Source organism: Dothidotthia symphoricarpi (assembly GCF_010015815.1).
Source record: "Dothidotthia symphoricarpi CBS 119687 unplaced genomic scaffold P153scaffold_4, whole genome shotgun sequence".
In the NCBI taxonomy this organism is placed as follows: Eukaryota; Fungi; Ascomycota; class Dothideomycetes; order Pleosporales; family Dothidotthiaceae; genus Dothidotthia; species Dothidotthia symphoricarpi.
Genome location: NW_022985011.1, coordinates 720,514 through 736,979, shown reverse-complemented (window position 1 = coordinate 736,979; position 16,466 = coordinate 720,514). Strand labels below are relative to the sequence as shown.

The following is a 16,466-nucleotide window of genomic DNA, read 5'->3' as shown; positions in this document are numbered from 1 at the left end:
GTTCAATCATGAGCCCTGGAAATTTGGTCCTTCAAAAAAGAATCAACCTGCCTCATAAAAAGTCATCATTCAGCCATGTTCCAACTCAAATATCAATTTGACAGAGGCAAGACACAACCACAGCTCCAGTCAAACACCACTCATCACGACATTACGGAATCTCCTCCCAAGGCTGCTGTAGGGTGTCCAGAGTGTCCACTGCTGGCTTGTATTAACATCGCTGGTGACTTGCTGCAACACCAATTCAGCTTACCATCCCACATCTGCCAGCCAACATCCGAGGCAGGCGTCGCGATTTGGAGACTGCCAGGCGGTTCGATGGCCGGAGATGTCCAGTCCGTCAAGACTGCCTCGTCGAGAATGGGGAACTGAATACCGAACTCGGTAGAACTGCCTGAAGCCACGCACATTAGTCTCATCTTACCGGATTCAAACAACTCCCTAATTATAGCATAACTGGCCACTTACTGTGATTATAATAGCTTGTATCGATACCATGGGATGTTGATTGCGGTGCGTTCGTTTCGACGTTTGAACTCTCACCACAAGCGTTGTGGCTCCCGAGAACTATACTCAGAGCTTTGACAGCCTTCTGTGCCTCCTTTGAAGAACTACTTGAGTCAAGCCATATATCGTACGATCGCTTGAGGGATGCCCAGATGCCTTCAACCATCGATGCTTCGACGCTCTCGTTTACCACACCATCAACATGCTGCAAGTAGAGGCAAAGAATGCTAGTTGCGAGAAGAAAGTCATGGTTGACCAGAGATGAGACTCTCCACCGTTCCTGGTATAGTTGGCAAAACGGTCGTGTTTCTTCTTGGAGCACATGTTGATAGTCGAGAAGTTTGAGCGCCGCGTCCAAACATGCTTGTTGGGAGTATCCATACTGCGTCATCATTGGCGAACAGTGCAAATACTTCCGATGTAGCACTATTTTGGCTCTGTGGAACATTATCTCTAGAAACATCTTTTGCATAATGATTTGTGGAGAGTCCAGAATGCAAAGGGCCATTGAGCGCCACTTGAGGCATGTGGGAATGGAGATGTACGTTTCTTGGAGCTTCTTGTCCATCTTCATCACATCGTCGTAGGCATATGACCTGATGTCGGTTGCAAAGTCCCATATAGAGCCAATAGTTGCCATGAACCTGGCCTTTACCAGGCGGTACAGCATCGGTGTGAGATCGGTCTCTGGTCGGCATGGTGGCATGTCTGTCGTTGTCTTGTTGAAATCACTGTCTTGCAGGTTCAAAGGCTCCGTTGTGTCGGTTTGCCATTGTTTGATCAACCGCGGGAGACCCATCTGGGTAGAAATGCCAATGTCAAGTTCGACGATGGTTGCCCAGACTCGTTTTCGCATCTCTCCCGTAAAGGCAGACATCGATTTGAAGTGCTTTGGGTCTCTGTGATACCCCATATGCATCGCAAGCTGAACTATGGTGCCCAAGAGAATACAAACACCCATTTCGGCATCATTGCGGGATAGCAGCTCAACGGCGATGTATAGCATGAGCGTCTCCAGCACATAAGGACCCCCTTTTGCGTAGTTCCCTAGAATAAGACATTGCACGATGTTTCGCCTGAAAGTTTCTACCATATTCTGAAGGTCCTGTTCCAACGATTGGTTTGTTGGGGTTTGGGAGCAGGGGTCTAATCTGAACTTCTGGAACTGAGCTGCGAGACACATGATGGTAAACAACAGACCAAGCCATATGACTGGCGTTTCTGATGGATCTCTCCAGAAGTCTTCGTACTTGGAACCTGTCAGCGAAAGATGAGCTAGCTGGGCAAAAGGACGTCAATACCTCCTCCAGAAACTGAACACTGTGCAGGACGGCTTGGTTGCGGGAGTCAGTTATCAACACAGTCGATATTACATCACACTAACCTGGGGACATTTCGAACGAACTGAAGTAACGCGACACCAACCGATCCACAACCTGTCGCGTAGGAACCGCTGCCAGCATCTCTTCTTTGGTTGCGAGCATTCTGCAGCCATACAGCAGCTGTGGACCAGTCCAGTCCGGAAAAGAGGACTCAGAGGGCCGATCGATCGCTGGAGACTCTTCCTCCTTGTCGAAATAGTCTTTGAGCTCTACAATTTCTTCGAGGATAGCGGCCCAGTGGGAACCATTGACATAGCTCGCCCCCGAACCAGTCAACTGCATGCTGCCGGAGTCAGAGAGAGGTGAGGCAAAACCTGCAGTTTTAGTAGCATCATCCAAGTGACCCGTGGTGCTTGACCGTCCCGGAATGACCAAAAGCTCCTGGCCAGCGTGACTTTCTGATGTTTTCTGCATCAAATCAACCACCAAGCTTTCCAGTTGCAGGATCCTATCCTGCACAGTGCGCGCCCGCTGCTCACCACCAACAGGCCGCGACTCGTTCGGTACGTATGTACAAGATTGACCCAGACCTCGCAGACCACAGGCTCCGCAGGGATACTGTCTGTCGCATCGCAACCTATCGAGATTAGGGACAGCCTTTGCTTAGAACAGACGAGTGAATGAGAAACTCACTTCCTCTGCTTACAAAGATTGCAGGAAAACTGTGGTCGATCCCGACGCCTGCTGGAAGGCAAGCGTGCTCTACCTTTTGCGGTTTTGCCAGGCCCCCATTCAGGGAGTCGGAGTTCGTCTTGATCAGACATGTTGTTGCGAGGAGTGATAAACTCGTTGCTAAGATTCGTCGATATTTTGGATCAGTCAGGCAACCTGTCAGGTCCACCAATCCCGCAACACGGCTCGTTCCTTGCCGGTGACCCGCTCCGGTGCTCCGCTCCGATGCTCCGCTCCATTGGCCGTCCTGTCAAATCCACATCTCCGTATTGGGTATAGCATACTAATCATAAATGGAGGTATCAGAGTCCGTTGACCCTTGCCTGGGCATTTAAGTCCTCTGTAAAAGCAGACCAATTCTCATCCTTTCAAACTCAACCCCAAGAGCGAACTGGCAGCCTTTGGTCCGAAAATGTATAAAAGGTAACCCACGAAACACCCTGGCAAATACTCATCATGGTCGTATCAGTTGCTGGTAGCGACAGAGACTCATCACTTGCTCAATCGTACACGAATACCAATGTCGTTGATTGGGATAGCCCCGAAGATTCCGAAAATCCCCTTCACTGGTCGTCCTCCAAAAAGAACCTACACATAGTCATCGTGAGCCTGTTTTCACTCACTGCGTAAGTGGTCTACAGTTGCTATTCCAACTATAACACTAGCACATCTTGGCTGATTCGTTGTCACAGAAACCTGGCCGCAACCATGTTCGCGCCCGGAGCACCACAGCTCGCTGAAGAATTTCACATCAAAAGTCCCACTGTCGAGGCCATGACAGTCAGTCTCTACGTGCTTGGCTTCGCCCTCGGTCCTCTCGTTCTTGCGCCACTCTCCGAGTTGTATGGTCGCCTTATCATCTACTACTTCTGCAACTTTGTCTACTTGGCGTTCACTGTGGGATGTACCTTCAGTACCAATGTTGCTATGTTCCTTGTTTTCCGATTCCTTTGTGGTTGCGCTGCCTCGGGACCCATGAGTATCGGTGGCGGTTCAGTTGCAGACATGACGCCTCAGGAGCAGCGAGGACGGGCCATGGCATTGTTTACTATGGGGCCAATCTTGGGACCTGTGGGTTTTCCCTTCTACCAAAGACGGTTCTTTACGCTGACAATCTAGGTTCTTGGTCCTATCGTTGGAGGCTTTGTTTCTCAATATGCCAATTGGCGCTGGACGTTTCGGATCATTCTGATATTGGTAGGCCATCCGTTGGTGTGCTGTGTTCGTGTTATGTCTCTAACTGATCACGTCTTTAGTCTGGGCTCATCTGCGCAGCCACGGTCATCTTCATGAAAGAGACTAACGCTGCCGTTTTACTACGGCGAAAGACCAATCGAATGCGCAGAGAAACTGGGAACCTCAAACTCGTACCCAAAGGTGCAAGGAGGGAGACACCCCGCCAAGCGCTCTTTCGTGCCTTTACTCGCCCACTCAAGATGCTCGTCTTCTCGCCCATTGTTCTGCTTGTGTCGCTGTACACTGGTGTGATGTTCGGGCTCATATTTTTGCTTTTCACCACCTTCCCGTCTGTCTTCCAGGAAGTCTACGACTTTGACGCAGGAACCGCTGGTCTAGCCTACCTCGGCCTCGGTATTGGCATGATGCTCGGATTGGTACTATTTTCCATCCTCAGTGACAAGCTCCTCGGACAGAAGCAGGGCGCCTCCGTTGTGAAGCCGGAACAGCGGCTCATCTTGATGAAGTGGATGGGCCCCATCACTCCTCTCGGCTGTTTCCTATACGGCTGGAGTGCTCAATACCATACCCACTGGATCGTGCCGATTTCGGGGACCTTCATCGTCGGTCTTGGATCTCTATTTGTCGTCATACCAGGACAGATCTATCTGGTAGACGCCTTTGGGGCGGAAGCTGCGGCTTCTGCCCTCGCGGCCAACCTGCTTGTCCGCTCTCCTTTCGGTGCTTTCCTGGTCCTGGCTGCGGCACCGTTGTATGACACACTGGGGCTAGGATGGGGGAATAGCGTGCTAGGTTTCATCACCCTTGCCTTCACGCCAGTACCGTGGCTATTTTATCGTTACGGTGAAGCCTTGAGGATTCGTTTCCCCGTCGATTTGTGATCGTGGCTGTCGCACATCCTCAATGAGTATATATGATTACTCTGAGCAAGAAAATCTACTTTAACGTACGTTTACCTTCAACACTGCTCTTCAATTGCGATCGTGTACCATATGGGATGCCCATCCTTCTGCAAATCGTTGTTCAAGATCGGTTTCTGCGTAGCCGAAACCAAGCTGTGCTCGTCCCAGGATGCGCACTTGAATCACCGCCCTCCTCTTATCAAAACGCTCTCCTCCTTGACTCCGAGATTTTCACATGGATCGTCATAGCTCACATCCTCAACATACAAATCCATATCTTCCTTTCGAGCATTCATCTTGATGATCTTGCACGCGAGCTGGCTTGATAAACCCATCTCCTCCATATATCCATTCTCACGCCACTCGGTCCACTCCTGGACAAATACGCGCTCTAAACCGCTAAGAGCGTGTAGAATCTGCCGACACGCAGGACGGATGATATACGACCTCGGGCCTGTTTCGTTTGAGTTTGCCTCCAGACACACGTCGTGAACCTGGACACGAAGAGTCGTGATAGCGTTGAGTTGGGCCGGCGTGAGAGCGGTAACAAGGTCCTGGAAGCGGTACAAGTGCCGGGCATCAAATTCATTCAGCGTGAAGATCAGCCGTGATGTTTCCAGCTGTATTTGACGACAGACCCCGGTCAAGGCGAGAAGGTGCTGGGGAGATTCCCAGGTTCCGAGAGGCTCAGTGGACGTACATCGAGTTTTGATGGTGAACGTGTGTGCACGGCCTTTGCTGAGGACGACGCGAATCCGCTTGAAACCGAGGACGTGGTGGTAGATCTCACTGCGTAGCTCTGCGGGAAGGCGTAGTAGTGCAGAGGCAGTTTGGTTGCGTTGAAGCCTAAGTATCGTCAATACTGTTAAATAGAAGAGAAAGGTGGTGACCGACATTGCTGCTTGTGCATCTCGAATCACCATCGAAATCGGATCGTCAAGCATGACTGGCGATGACTTCGGGCTGGAATATTTGTAGTGAATGTTGTTAAATCTCACGCGCTCAGCTAGCGCTGCAGTTATGCAGAAGATATATTTACAAAGCTTGCTTATATTGGCAATGCCATGAAAATGCAAGAAAAGATCATGGGTTGGAAACGGTGACGGTGCTATTGACGATGCCTGGAACACGTAAGCCAGACTGACGAATAGGGTTCCGACGCCCCACTTCTAGCTTTATCATGGTTAATTCATCGTGCTGCTACCTAGAGCTCAAATCCACCCGAAACATCAATGGTTCTTGGAGTTGCTTGAATGAGGAACGGCTGAGTTGAGGTGGAAAATTTTGCAGTTGATTAAAGGCGATCAAGGCATCAAGCTTCCCCTAAAACGTATCGCAAAAGCCTCTGACTGACCTATTCAGAATTGCTTATTCAGCTTTACACTACCTACTGTTCTAACCCTTTCTCAGAGAAAGACCCCTTTAGGATACAAGACATTGTCTGATCGTGCTGTTCTTGGGCGATGGTTGAGAGATGAGCATGATGCGCCGTTTGTGCGAACTACTTCGAGTCTTCCTGGTGCTTAACATGTGCGGTGGCCACCAGTAATCATGGTGCGCAAAATATGTGCGATGATCGCTACTAAATACTTTCTACTCTATCATTAAGCCGGAAAAGGTAAGAGTTTCAGGTCTTGAGAACCCCAAAGGTTCCGTGTCGTAAGGAGGTTCAGACAAGTTTGTTCTGCTTCAATCGAGGACATTGTTCCCTCGCTCGTTATTTTTTCCACTTGCAACTCGACGATTCTTGAAGTTACGAGCACGATCTAGTTGCCCTCATTAACGGTCGCTCATTGTACGGTTTACTCATACCACCTATTGATAAAAAAATAAGAGCGTAAATGTGTTAGGCAACTTTGTGTAATCGTGTAAATGGCTTGAAAGGTGTAGCAGCCTTTTCCACTATTTTCGTGAGTAGCCAGTTCCAGGATGGAAGTTGGAGCATGTTCATCAAAACAAGAAGACATCCAGTAACCCATAGACGTTTTTCGATTTACGACTGCGATGAGGATCTCATGGACTGTGGTTTGTTACAGCATTAGCTATCGCTCTCTCTATGCTCTCTTAGGACACACAATCGTCTCTTCCCAACATCTTCAAGGCTTCCCAACATACCTAACCCTCTTATCGGTCTAGGCTCCTATCCCGCAACGACAACAACTCAAGAACAAAACAAAGCGCTGCGTGAGGCATGCTACTGAACGCTGAACATAACGAGCTCTTCACGAGGCCGATGGATTGGATGTTCAGTGGCCCACAAGATTTCTACTCTGCGGAGGAAGTCCAGGCTTTCCTTGAGGCCACAAACGGGGAGCCACCGTGCTCTCAGGGATCCAGAATGGCGTTGCTCAAAGCTCTGAAAATACTTTGGCTTTGGGCTTTCATGACGAGGTTTTTTGATCAGGAGAAAAGAAGAAAAAGAGGGGACGGAGAAAGAGGACAGAAAGGGTTACATCCGTGTCGCGATGGGTCCTTGGCGCGATGACCTTGTATTTTCATAGTGACTATTTCCTTGCAGAAGGAAGGTCGCACCATTTGTGCCGATTCGGTGTTTTGATGGCATCTATCAATTCACGGTTGATGAGGCAAATGATTCACTTCTCAACAACCAGATAATAACTCATATACTCTCGCAGCACGTATATGAGGCCTTTCAGGTTGGCGATTGAAAATACACATGGTTGTTACATCGAATGAGCCAGCATAAGACAGCCCATAATATATTGAGGGACGACGCGTTGCACAATTCGGTGCTGTTGGAACACGAGGTATGACACAATAGGGCCCACACCTACACATGCAGAACACGTCGTCGATCCACCATACGGAGGTGGAGGATCGGAAGATCGAAGACTGCGAGAGATCCAGAATGATTTTGCACAAGGACGTAAGTCCCATAGGAACACGATCTGCTTGATTTCTGGGGAGAAAATTGGGAATGGTGAGATTCAGCGGGTCTTGAAGGACGGATATCGCAGCCTTCTCCTGAAATCTTTTGCAGCCATGCTCAATCACCCCCACGAGGACCCACAATGCATTCGAAGGTTGTAGTGTAGGGGTCTTGGTGGGATCAGTGCGTTGCCGCACGCCACCAGGATTCGAAACAACGTGCAAGATAACGACAGAGACGCTGAGAGGTCCAAGGAGATTTACTGATAGTCGCGACCACAAGAACAACAACCTACTTTGGAAAGTATCCCAAGCTCGTTCCAAAATAGAAGTGTGCAGCACGCGCGGCGCAAGTGCATGGCAACGCACGAATCACAACGGCCCAGGACCTGCAGCGTGGAAGGCGAATGACGCACCTTTTGAGAATCAACGGTCTGTAGAAGCGCCTCATCCGGCTTCCGAGCAATGTGCCGGCAGACTCAGTAAGGGAAACAAAGCCTTTCGCCATCCAAATTTAGCGCGTGCGCCAAGTCTCGCTAGGCGTGTATTCGGAGTACTCTTTTTGTCTTGTTGGGTGGTACGAATGCGGGAGCTTTGCACTAGAATCTGGTCCCAACACACGTCGGCTCCACCCGATAAGTCGCCGTCGATGTCAATCTCGTCTCAGCAGCTGCGACCCAGTTTTTCATCGACGACTGACTGGGCGGGGAAAAGGCGGTCGTCGTGTCGAAAAAGGACTGGCAATTTCAGGAGAATCCTTGATAGGTATTTGACGAGCAGCTCCCGCGCGGACGTGCGCAGAGCATCTATCTACAATCTACACCACATTACCTTGATCCGCCATCTTCTCTCACTTTGTCAATTATTTCCACTATTTCTTGTCCTTCACCGTCACCTATCCACAGCGAATCGAAAATTAGTCGAAGTTAGACAGTAGAAGCACTAACGACGTCATCCCGCTCGCTGGAGCTTTTTTTAAACTCTGCTTCACAAACTACGCAATCAATCTGGAACCATTGCCTGCCACACACACCACGTACATATTCAAGGCCTCGAGCCTGAGCGAAATCCGTAGCCATGACCACTCCCATCAACGAACGGCCCGAGCCGACCTACGACATGCACAGCAACACATTCCTTCCCACCCAGCGCTCTTCGGATGACGACGGCACCTTTGTTGGCGAAGATATAAGCCAGCAAGGCTCGAATAACTTGCGACAGCCTCCGGTTTTGCACAACAGGTCGCGATCAGGAACACATCTGACTGTCGAGACGATGCACGATCCCCACGCTTTCGACAGTGTGCAGTCGCCGTCTCAGTCGCGGGAGGAGGCTAGCAGGCTCGACGATGAATTGACAGTGCTCCAGATTGAGCAAGAAATCTCTAAGAACGAAAGACTGCAACGGGGCGAGTCCGTGAGCCGCTCGATGAACCGAGTGCGCTCTCGACGCGACGATCTGATAGACGACTTCGATGCGGCTACGAATCCACTACACGAACAAGCTGCCAAGTACAAGCCTCCGGAGAATCCCAGCACCAAGTTTTCCGTCTTCATCAAGAAGGTCCATGGCTCGAGTTGGCTAGTGAGGTACTTCACATACATCACTCCTCTGGTTCTCATAATCCTCATTCCCTTGTTGCTGGGCGCCTTTGTCTTCCCAAACGCCAACGTCGGTGGCGTGACACTCACCTGGTTCTGTATCTGGCTGATGATTGTTTGGTTGACGCTCTGGGCTGGCAGAGTAGGTACATCTTAATCCTATCCTGTCACACAAGCTAACGAGAACCAGCTCCTCGCAAAAGGCCTTCCCTGGCCAATCGGCACAATTGCCAGTCTTTTTACAAACAACAGCAAGAAGTGGAGAGACATGGGCAAACAACTCGAGCTACCAGCAACCCTGTTCTTCTGGTGGCTGGCTATCGAAATCTCGTTCCTTCCTACCATGAAAAACCACAATATTAATCGCCGTGACAAGAGCACGCAACATTGGCAGTCAAAGATGAACCAAGTTCTTGTAGCTTTCCTCGTCGGATTCATCTTGAATTTCGTCGAAAAGGTCATCATTCAACTCATCGCAATCAACTTCCATCTCCGAACATACCAAGACAGAATCGACCTCAACAAGTTCCAGATAGGAAGCCTTGCCAAGTTGTATAAATACTCCAAAGAAAAGATCGCCATGGAGGACTCCGAATTCGAACAGAACGATATTCCAAGCGGCGCCCGCACTCCAGGTCAGCTCATGACGGAGGCTCAAAAGAATATCAAACTCGGTCTCAATCGATTTGGAGATGTGGCCGGAAAGATTGCCGGAGACTTCACTGGACGCCAAGTCACGTCCAGCCGTCATCCTAACCAGGTCGTCCTTTCCCTCATTGCCAGCACTAGTGGTGCTCAAATCCTTGCCCGTCGTTTGTATCGGACTTTTTCGCGCCCAGAAACGGAGACCGTACACTCGGAAGACCTCAAAAACGCTTTCGATAGTGATGATGAAGCAGAAGCAGCATTCTCCATGTTTGACAAGGACATGAATGGAGATATATCCATGGAAGAACTCGAGGCCGTCTGTGTCGAAATTGGTCGAGAACGCAAATCCATCACGGCTTCGCTGAAGGATTTGGACTCGGTCGTCAGCAAGCTTGACGATGTATTCATGTTCATTGTGTTCATCATCACCATCATCGTTTTCGTCTCCTTGATCTCGTCCTCGGCTGCCGGGGTCATCACGTCTGCGGGTTCGACCCTTCTGGCCTTGTCGTGGCTGTTCTCCGCCACCGCTCAAGAGTTCCTGCAATCATGCATCTTCGTCTTCGTCAAACACCCTTACGATGTCGGGGACCGTGTTCAGGTTTATGGCAACACTGGTGATCTGGGCAGGGGCGATGATTACTTCGTCAAGGAAATCGCCCTCTTCTATACCGAATTCAAGAAGATGCAAGGTCACGTTGTCCAGGCACCTAACAGTTACCTGAACACATTGTTCATCCTAAATCACCGACGATCTGGCGGTCTGGCCGAGGCCTTGCCTATTATCGTGAAATTTGGAACGACGCTGGAACAGATCAACCGTCTTCGTCAGACCCTTCTGGAATTTGTCACATCGGAGAAGCGTGAATATCAGTCCAACATCTTGACAGAGTTGAGGGCAGTACAAGAGGTCCATTGGCTGGAACTGAACGTTGTCTTTTTCTACAAGTCTAGTTGGCAAAACGAGTTGCTCCGTCTCCAGCGCCGCAACAAGTTCATCTGCGCGCTGACGGTTGCCATTCAAGAATGTGGAATCGAAGGACCTCGCATGCGCTATCCCGGACAGAAGGAGTCTTTCCCCGTCTATCTTCAGAATATGCAGAATCCTGCTACGGCAGGTGTAGGACGTAACGGCACCCCCGACAATCCAGACGGGCACCTCAACGATCAGCCGCGAGATGCGCCATTTGTACCATCTCAGGGCGACGGTTCCACGGAGCTATCACCTGGTGGTACCGCACCGGCTCGTCATGCTTCCATTCTTCGGCAGCCTGGTCGCTCTCGCGGAGATTCCATAGCAGCTATGGGTCGTCGTGTCGACTTCTCACTCGGCATGAAATCGATGGTGCTCAACGATCCAAGCGGCGATGTGCTGGACGATCGAGAAGATGCAGCTCGTCAACGAGCAACCGTCGTAAGAGTAACTTCTCCCTCACGATCCACAGACCGCGCAAGGCCTTCGCACGACAGCGGCCTTTCCAGTTCGATCCAGCGCGTCAACACAGACAGCAGTCAGCAGGCACGAGAGCGTGTCCACAAGAATCGTTTCTTTGGACGCGGACGTCATGGCGACGAGGAAACAGGCATGGCGGATATCCCCGAGAGTGAGTCTCCCAAAGGCAAGGCTAAGCTTGATCCTCGCTCTGGGCTAGTCAGCCCAAGGGCTATGAGGATGAGCAATGATGATTTACGTGTTCCATCATCCTCTGGGGGGCTCCCGCGCACGTCAGACTCGGAGATGCCTTTCGCTGCGCCATCTCGGGCCCAGACTGATAACTACGAGATGAGGCGCTTCCACTAGACTTGCATTTTTTCAACATCTTTCCTTTCTATAAGTATTTTTCGTCGTTTAGCGGGTGTGGTCAGTCGAGCGGTTTGTGGTAACGTGCCAGTTTTTGAGCTGGCTTAATGGCAGTCCGAAGGCAGTGCGCCATGGTCCTTGCCCATAGTAATTTCCTTGTGCCAATTCTTAGAAGATTTCGTCTGCATGTAAGCATATGTTGTTGAAATTAGATCGAACACTACCACTGCCATCTGCACCTTGTACAGTCATGAATTTGTGGACACTTTTTTCTGATCACAGTCCAAGCCAACAGTCCAGTGGCACCCTGAAAGGCACATGGAAGTAGCCTGGAAGACGCCTGGGCTTGACTCTGTAGTTCACTACAAATGTGGCCGCTGCCGTTCCCGCGTTGTCCCTGAACCACTCGCTAGCCAATGCATCCCTGCAATGTACCCCACTCGACTAACGCGCTTGCTCTTCACCGCCGGTTTCCCTCTTAACCCAACACCCCAGGTTTCGACCTTGCCACTCTTCTCCAGCCTGTTAGATATAGCGTTGAACATTCACCATGCGAGGAGAGGTATGTTCATCTGCATTGACCGCCCTGCTACAGCTCTCTGCACCCCAAGACCCTGAATCCCACTAGCCTGGCGCCAGGCAGCACCAGAGCTTCGCTGCTTGGAGCTGTCTATGCGCTTGGTTATGCGCCGGAGGGATGGCTTGGGGCCGACGAGCTGTATAGTCTGCGCTGAAAGACGTTGGATATGTCTGGAGTGACCACTTGCTAATGGCAAGCTTCGTAGATCTGCCACCTCCATATCGGCCAAGCTGGCATACAGCTTGGTAACAGCGCGTGGGAGCTGTACGTTCCCCCGAACCCTACGTACGCAAAGCCTAACAAGGCGTCTGCAGGTATCTCCTCGAGCATGGCCTCCTACCAGACGGTCGCCCCGACCCAGAGGCGCAGGCACGCAATGAGGGCGGCTCGTTCGAGACCTTCTTCACCGAGACGGGCAACGGCAAATACGTTCCGCGCTCCATCTTCGTTGATTTGGACCCATCTGTATGTTTCGGAACCTTCGCAGAGAGGGTGATGCTGATAGCAACAGCCTATCGACGAGATCCGGACTGGATCCTACCGCCAGCTATTCCACCCAGAGATGCTGATCAGCGGCAAGGAGGACGCTGCCAACAACTGTGCGTCTTCACAAGGCATTGGCATACGGCAGGGTTGCTGACTGGGGCAGATGCTCGTGGGCACTACACCATCGGCAAGGAGATGGTCGACAGTGTGATTGATCGCATTCGTCGTGTCGCTGGTGAGCATTTCCAGGCTACTTTGTCGCGTACATTCGCTAATGCGAGAAAGACAACTGCTCTTCGCTGCAGGGGTTCCTCATCTTCCACTCGTTCGGTGGTGGCACAGGATCTGGTTTTGGTGCTCTCCTTCTCGAACGTCTTTCGACCGACTACGGCAAGAAGTGCAAGCTCGAGTTCGCCGTGTACCCTGCGCCTCGCGTCTCTACGTCTGTCGTCGAGCCTTACAACGCCGTTCTTTCCACCCATAGCACTATCGAGAACGCCGACTGCACGTTCCTCGTCGACAACGAAGCCGTGTACGACATCTGCCGTCGAAACCTGGACATTCCCCGTCCCGACTACGAGCATCTCAACCGTCTGATTGCCCAGGTTGTCAGCTCCATCACCTCCAGCTTGCGTTTCGATGGTGCTCTCAATGTCGATCTGAACGAATTCCAGACCAACCTTGTGCCCTACCCGCGTATCCACTACCCTCTCATCAGCTATGCACCTGTCATCTCTGCCAAGAGGAGCTCCCACGAGAGCTTCAAGGTCAACGACCTGACAATGCAATGTATGTCTACTTTTACCCCTGCTGCAATGTTTGTTGTGCATCGCTAATCCGACTAGGCTTTGAGCCGAACAACCAGATGGTTGTGTGTGACCCGCGCAATGGAAAGTACATGGCCGTTGCCCTTCTGTACCGTGGTGACATCGTTCCCCGCGACTGCACTGCTGCAGCCGGTGCGCTCAAGGCCAAGTCTTCATTTAACTTGGTTGAGTGGTGCCCTACTGGTTTCAAGCTCGGAATCAACTACACCAAGTGCGTTTCCTGACCTTTTACTGGAGTCGCAATGCTAATTGATTGCAGACCCATCAGCGTCCCCGGCTCCGAACTCGCCGCTGTCGACCGAAGCGTGTCTATGCTTAGCAACACCACCGCCATCGCCGAGGCCTGGTCTCGTCTTGACCACAAGTTCGATCTCATGTACTCGAAGCGTGCTTTCGTGCACTGGTACGTCGGAGAGGGCATGGAGGAAGGAGAGTTTTCCGAAGCTCGTGAGGATCTGGCTGCCCTGGAGAAGGACTATGAGGAGGTTGCCAGCGACTCGCTCGACGAGGAGGGTGTTGAGGAGGGCGAGTACTAAGTGTTATACCATTGTGCAAATGCGGATTGGACACCTTGTTTGGGTCAATATGCCAGGTTGTCGGAGCAGTGCACCATTGGGGGTAGGGGTAGCTATGTAGTCAATTTACATGTCAACACGAACATGTCAAATTCGAAGACTGTTTTGTTCACGTATCGGGACGCGATCCGTGTGCTACATGCGGGATTACGCAAAGTATATTTAGTATGCGATTCAACTAAATTTGGCTATTGTTGCGAGAGCTCGTGAGTTCGCGAGTTCGTGTATCACGTCATACCGCATAGAGAAAGGCGCGCGAGCTGCAGCTCTCTCGGCCTGTTCCCCGCAACTGATCTTAACCCGAACATCACACCACAGGGGGATTCGCCATGTTCAACCTACCCAGAATCTCGCTGCCTTCGTTTCTTCGATTTGAGGGCGGCAACCACCCAGCCATCCATCTGCCATCGGTAGAAATCCATGACACGGAAACCGCGGCGGAAAAACGACCGCGAACGTTGAAGCACCTGCTCAAAGCGAACCATGCCAACTACTCGATCATCTACAACGACCTGCGCTTTCACAACCATACACCACACGTATGCAACTCGCATGTTTTGCAGGCTGTGGCTTGCTAAGCTTGACCTGTAGATTCTGGGCTCGGCTTACCTTCTGGGCGCAACAGCGGAGCATTTAAACGACATCTACGAGAAGGAGGCTGAGGTGCTTGAGCCGTGGCATGATTCTCCTGGAGAAATCTCTAAGGAGGATTGGAGGGAATTTCTGGGCAAGAGAGAGTATACATGTCCCCATGACTGGGGGTTTGTGCAGGGTCTGACGGGTGGCAGGTACCAGCGAGCTTTTGTGGACTTTTTCGAGGACCAGCTTGTGGCTACTCAGTACCATTTAACGGAGCTGCTGGATGAGTTTCTGCTGGGTGGGAAGGAGCCGTTGATTAATGGGTTGGTCTCGGGACGTATGTGTATGTTGCGCTCTTGCGTGCGCGTTGCTGATGTGCGCGTTAGTTGCTCACCCGCTCATCCATCTTGGATACGCCTACGAGCTCGATTCGATTACCGTCACGATTGAAGCTCTGGCGCTCGCCGCCTGCTTCTATAGCCCCCTCCACAAGTACATTGACGATCCGGCGTACACGCGACCCAGCCCTCGTCGATCGACCTCACTCCTCGACCTCCTCAACCAAGTCCGAGAAGACAAGCGGTTCGACGGCCTGTACGACCACCGCAGCGGCGACACTTCAAGAGTGTTCGAGGAGCGCGAAGACGCACTGTTGGAATACTGGAATGCATGGGATCTGTCGGATCCCAAGGAGCAATTCCACGCGTCTCAGGACGTCGCAGTCGCCCTTCTTGTAGGCACAGAGGCGCCGGAGGACACGAAATTCGACTTCTTCTTCGTGCACCTGCTGACCTCGTCGCATGCGGTGCGCATCCTGCTCCCGCTGGTGCCGGCAAAGTTCCACCTGAGCCTTGTGAGGCAGTGGTGGCTCTTCACACTCGCTGTGTATGTTGCGCAGACGCGACCAAGACTTGATGTTGGGCGCATCGATGGGTATGAGTTGAAGGGAAGGAATTGGAAATTTGTCATGCAGAAGGCGCTGAATGGGCCGAATGCGTCGGATGCGCATTTTGTTAAAGGTGTGTGGCTTTTGCGCTGGGGCTTCAACATGGCTAACCGATTGTGCAGCACTTCGATCGCTGAAGGTGGCGGAGGAGACGTGGGGTGAATCGTCACAGTACTATCTCAAAGCTGCTGTCAAGTTTGCAGAGGAATTTGAGCATTGGGGCGGATTTGGCACGGAAGAGGATGAGGCCAGGACGGGCTATGCAGGGAAGTAGTAAGTAGAGAAGTAGTAAGCAGGGAATCAGTAAGCAGGGAATCAGTAAGCAGGGAAATAGTAGAGCAGTAGAGCAGAAAGGAGAGCGCAACAGGCGTCTGAGACGAAGTGTTTTCTGTTGGGCGTCGAGCGTTCTCTAGCTTGGGAGACGAGTGGTCGAATAGGTTTTGTGTACGTTTCAGGACAGAGAAAGCACGGCTATGACGAAGCCACAGCATCAGGAATCATGCACATGCAGCGTTCCAGACTGTTTTTTTCTTTATTCTCGCAAAAAGCAGTAAAAACAAGGCAGGGACGATGGCTGCCAGGGTAGCCGAAGGCTTGTCCTTTTGTCATGTGCTTGATCTTCAAGAATGGGCATAGATAGAGAATATGGATATTGCAACAATGCCATGGCCCTCAGGCCGGTTGAGCCCGTGTGTGAGGAAGGGTCTTCAAAAGCGCATGGCGGAGCTGGGTCCGGGTGCGTCAACGGGCTTGGAAAAGCTTCGCCGATGATGGACAGCTAGCCGGGGGGAAGACTGGGGAGGGGATAGGAGGACGACGATGCACGCAGACTCGATTCGTGGCAGAGCGATTGGGGAAGCGGGGGCTGACACGG

The 16,466-nt window shown here is 51.5% G+C and overlaps 6 protein-coding genes across 6 annotated transcripts; 4 read left to right on the top strand and 2 right to left on the bottom strand.

Annotated features, from left to right (window-relative positions):
- Window positions 1-151: 151 nt before the first annotated feature.
- Window positions 152-2,653, bottom strand: P153DRAFT_382357 (fungal-specific transcription factor domain-containing protein; the record flags this gene model as incomplete). Its single annotated transcript, XM_033670136.1, has 6 exons — window positions 152-201; window positions 254-394; window positions 469-1,756; window positions 1,809-1,840; window positions 1,892-2,466; window positions 2,523-2,653. The coding sequence occupies 6 exons, from the start codon at window positions 2,651-2,653 to the stop codon at window positions 152-154; spliced, it is 2,217 nt and encodes a 738-aa protein (XP_033527122.1).
- Window positions 2,654-3,017: 364 nt separating this feature from the next.
- Window positions 3,018-4,639, top strand: P153DRAFT_382356 (putative MFS transporter; the record flags this gene model as incomplete). Its single annotated transcript, XM_033670135.1, has 4 exons — window positions 3,018-3,187; window positions 3,254-3,632; window positions 3,681-3,758; window positions 3,818-4,639. 4 exons carry the CDS (start codon window positions 3,018-3,020, stop codon window positions 4,637-4,639), a joined length of 1,449 nt encoding a protein of 482 aa, XP_033527121.1.
- Window positions 4,640-4,842: 203 nt separating this feature from the next.
- On the bottom strand, window positions 4,843-5,604 carry P153DRAFT_382355 (uncharacterized protein; the record flags this gene model as incomplete). The annotated part of the gene is made up of 2 exons (XM_033670134.1): window positions 4,843-5,506; window positions 5,555-5,604. The coding sequence occupies 2 exons, from the start codon at window positions 5,602-5,604 to the stop codon at window positions 4,843-4,845; spliced, it is 714 nt and encodes a 237-aa protein (XP_033527120.1).
- A 2,550-nt stretch (window positions 5,605-8,154) lies between these two features.
- P153DRAFT_364019 (uncharacterized protein) lies at window positions 8,155-11,841 on the top strand. The gene is made up of 2 exons (XM_033667498.1): window positions 8,155-9,292; window positions 9,341-11,841. The coding sequence occupies exons 1-2, from the start codon at window positions 8,627-8,629 to the stop codon at window positions 11,597-11,599; spliced, it is 2,925 nt and encodes a 974-aa protein (XP_033527119.1). The 5' UTR covers window positions 8,155-8,626; the 3' UTR covers window positions 11,600-11,841.
- Window positions 11,842-12,075: 234 nt separating this feature from the next.
- P153DRAFT_364017 (tubulin-domain-containing protein) lies at window positions 12,076-14,151 on the top strand. The gene is made up of 8 exons (XM_033667497.1): window positions 12,076-12,161; window positions 12,385-12,443; window positions 12,494-12,644; window positions 12,691-12,778; window positions 12,829-12,900; window positions 12,951-13,454; window positions 13,511-13,703; window positions 13,752-14,151. The coding sequence occupies exons 1-8, from the start codon at window positions 12,150-12,152 to the stop codon at window positions 14,026-14,028; spliced, it is 1,356 nt and encodes a 451-aa protein (XP_033527118.1). The 5' UTR covers window positions 12,076-12,149; the 3' UTR covers window positions 14,029-14,151.
- Window positions 14,152-14,363: 212 nt separating this feature from the next.
- On the top strand, window positions 14,364-16,243 carry P153DRAFT_420675 (uncharacterized protein). Its single transcript, XM_033672261.1, has 5 exons — window positions 14,364-14,606; window positions 14,659-14,804; window positions 14,856-14,983; window positions 15,033-15,665; window positions 15,715-16,243. Exons 1-5 carry the CDS (start codon window positions 14,397-14,399, stop codon window positions 15,864-15,866), a joined length of 1,269 nt encoding a protein of 422 aa, XP_033527117.1. The 5' UTR covers window positions 14,364-14,396; the 3' UTR covers window positions 15,867-16,243.
- The last annotated feature ends 223 nt before the right edge of the window (window positions 16,244-16,466 follow it).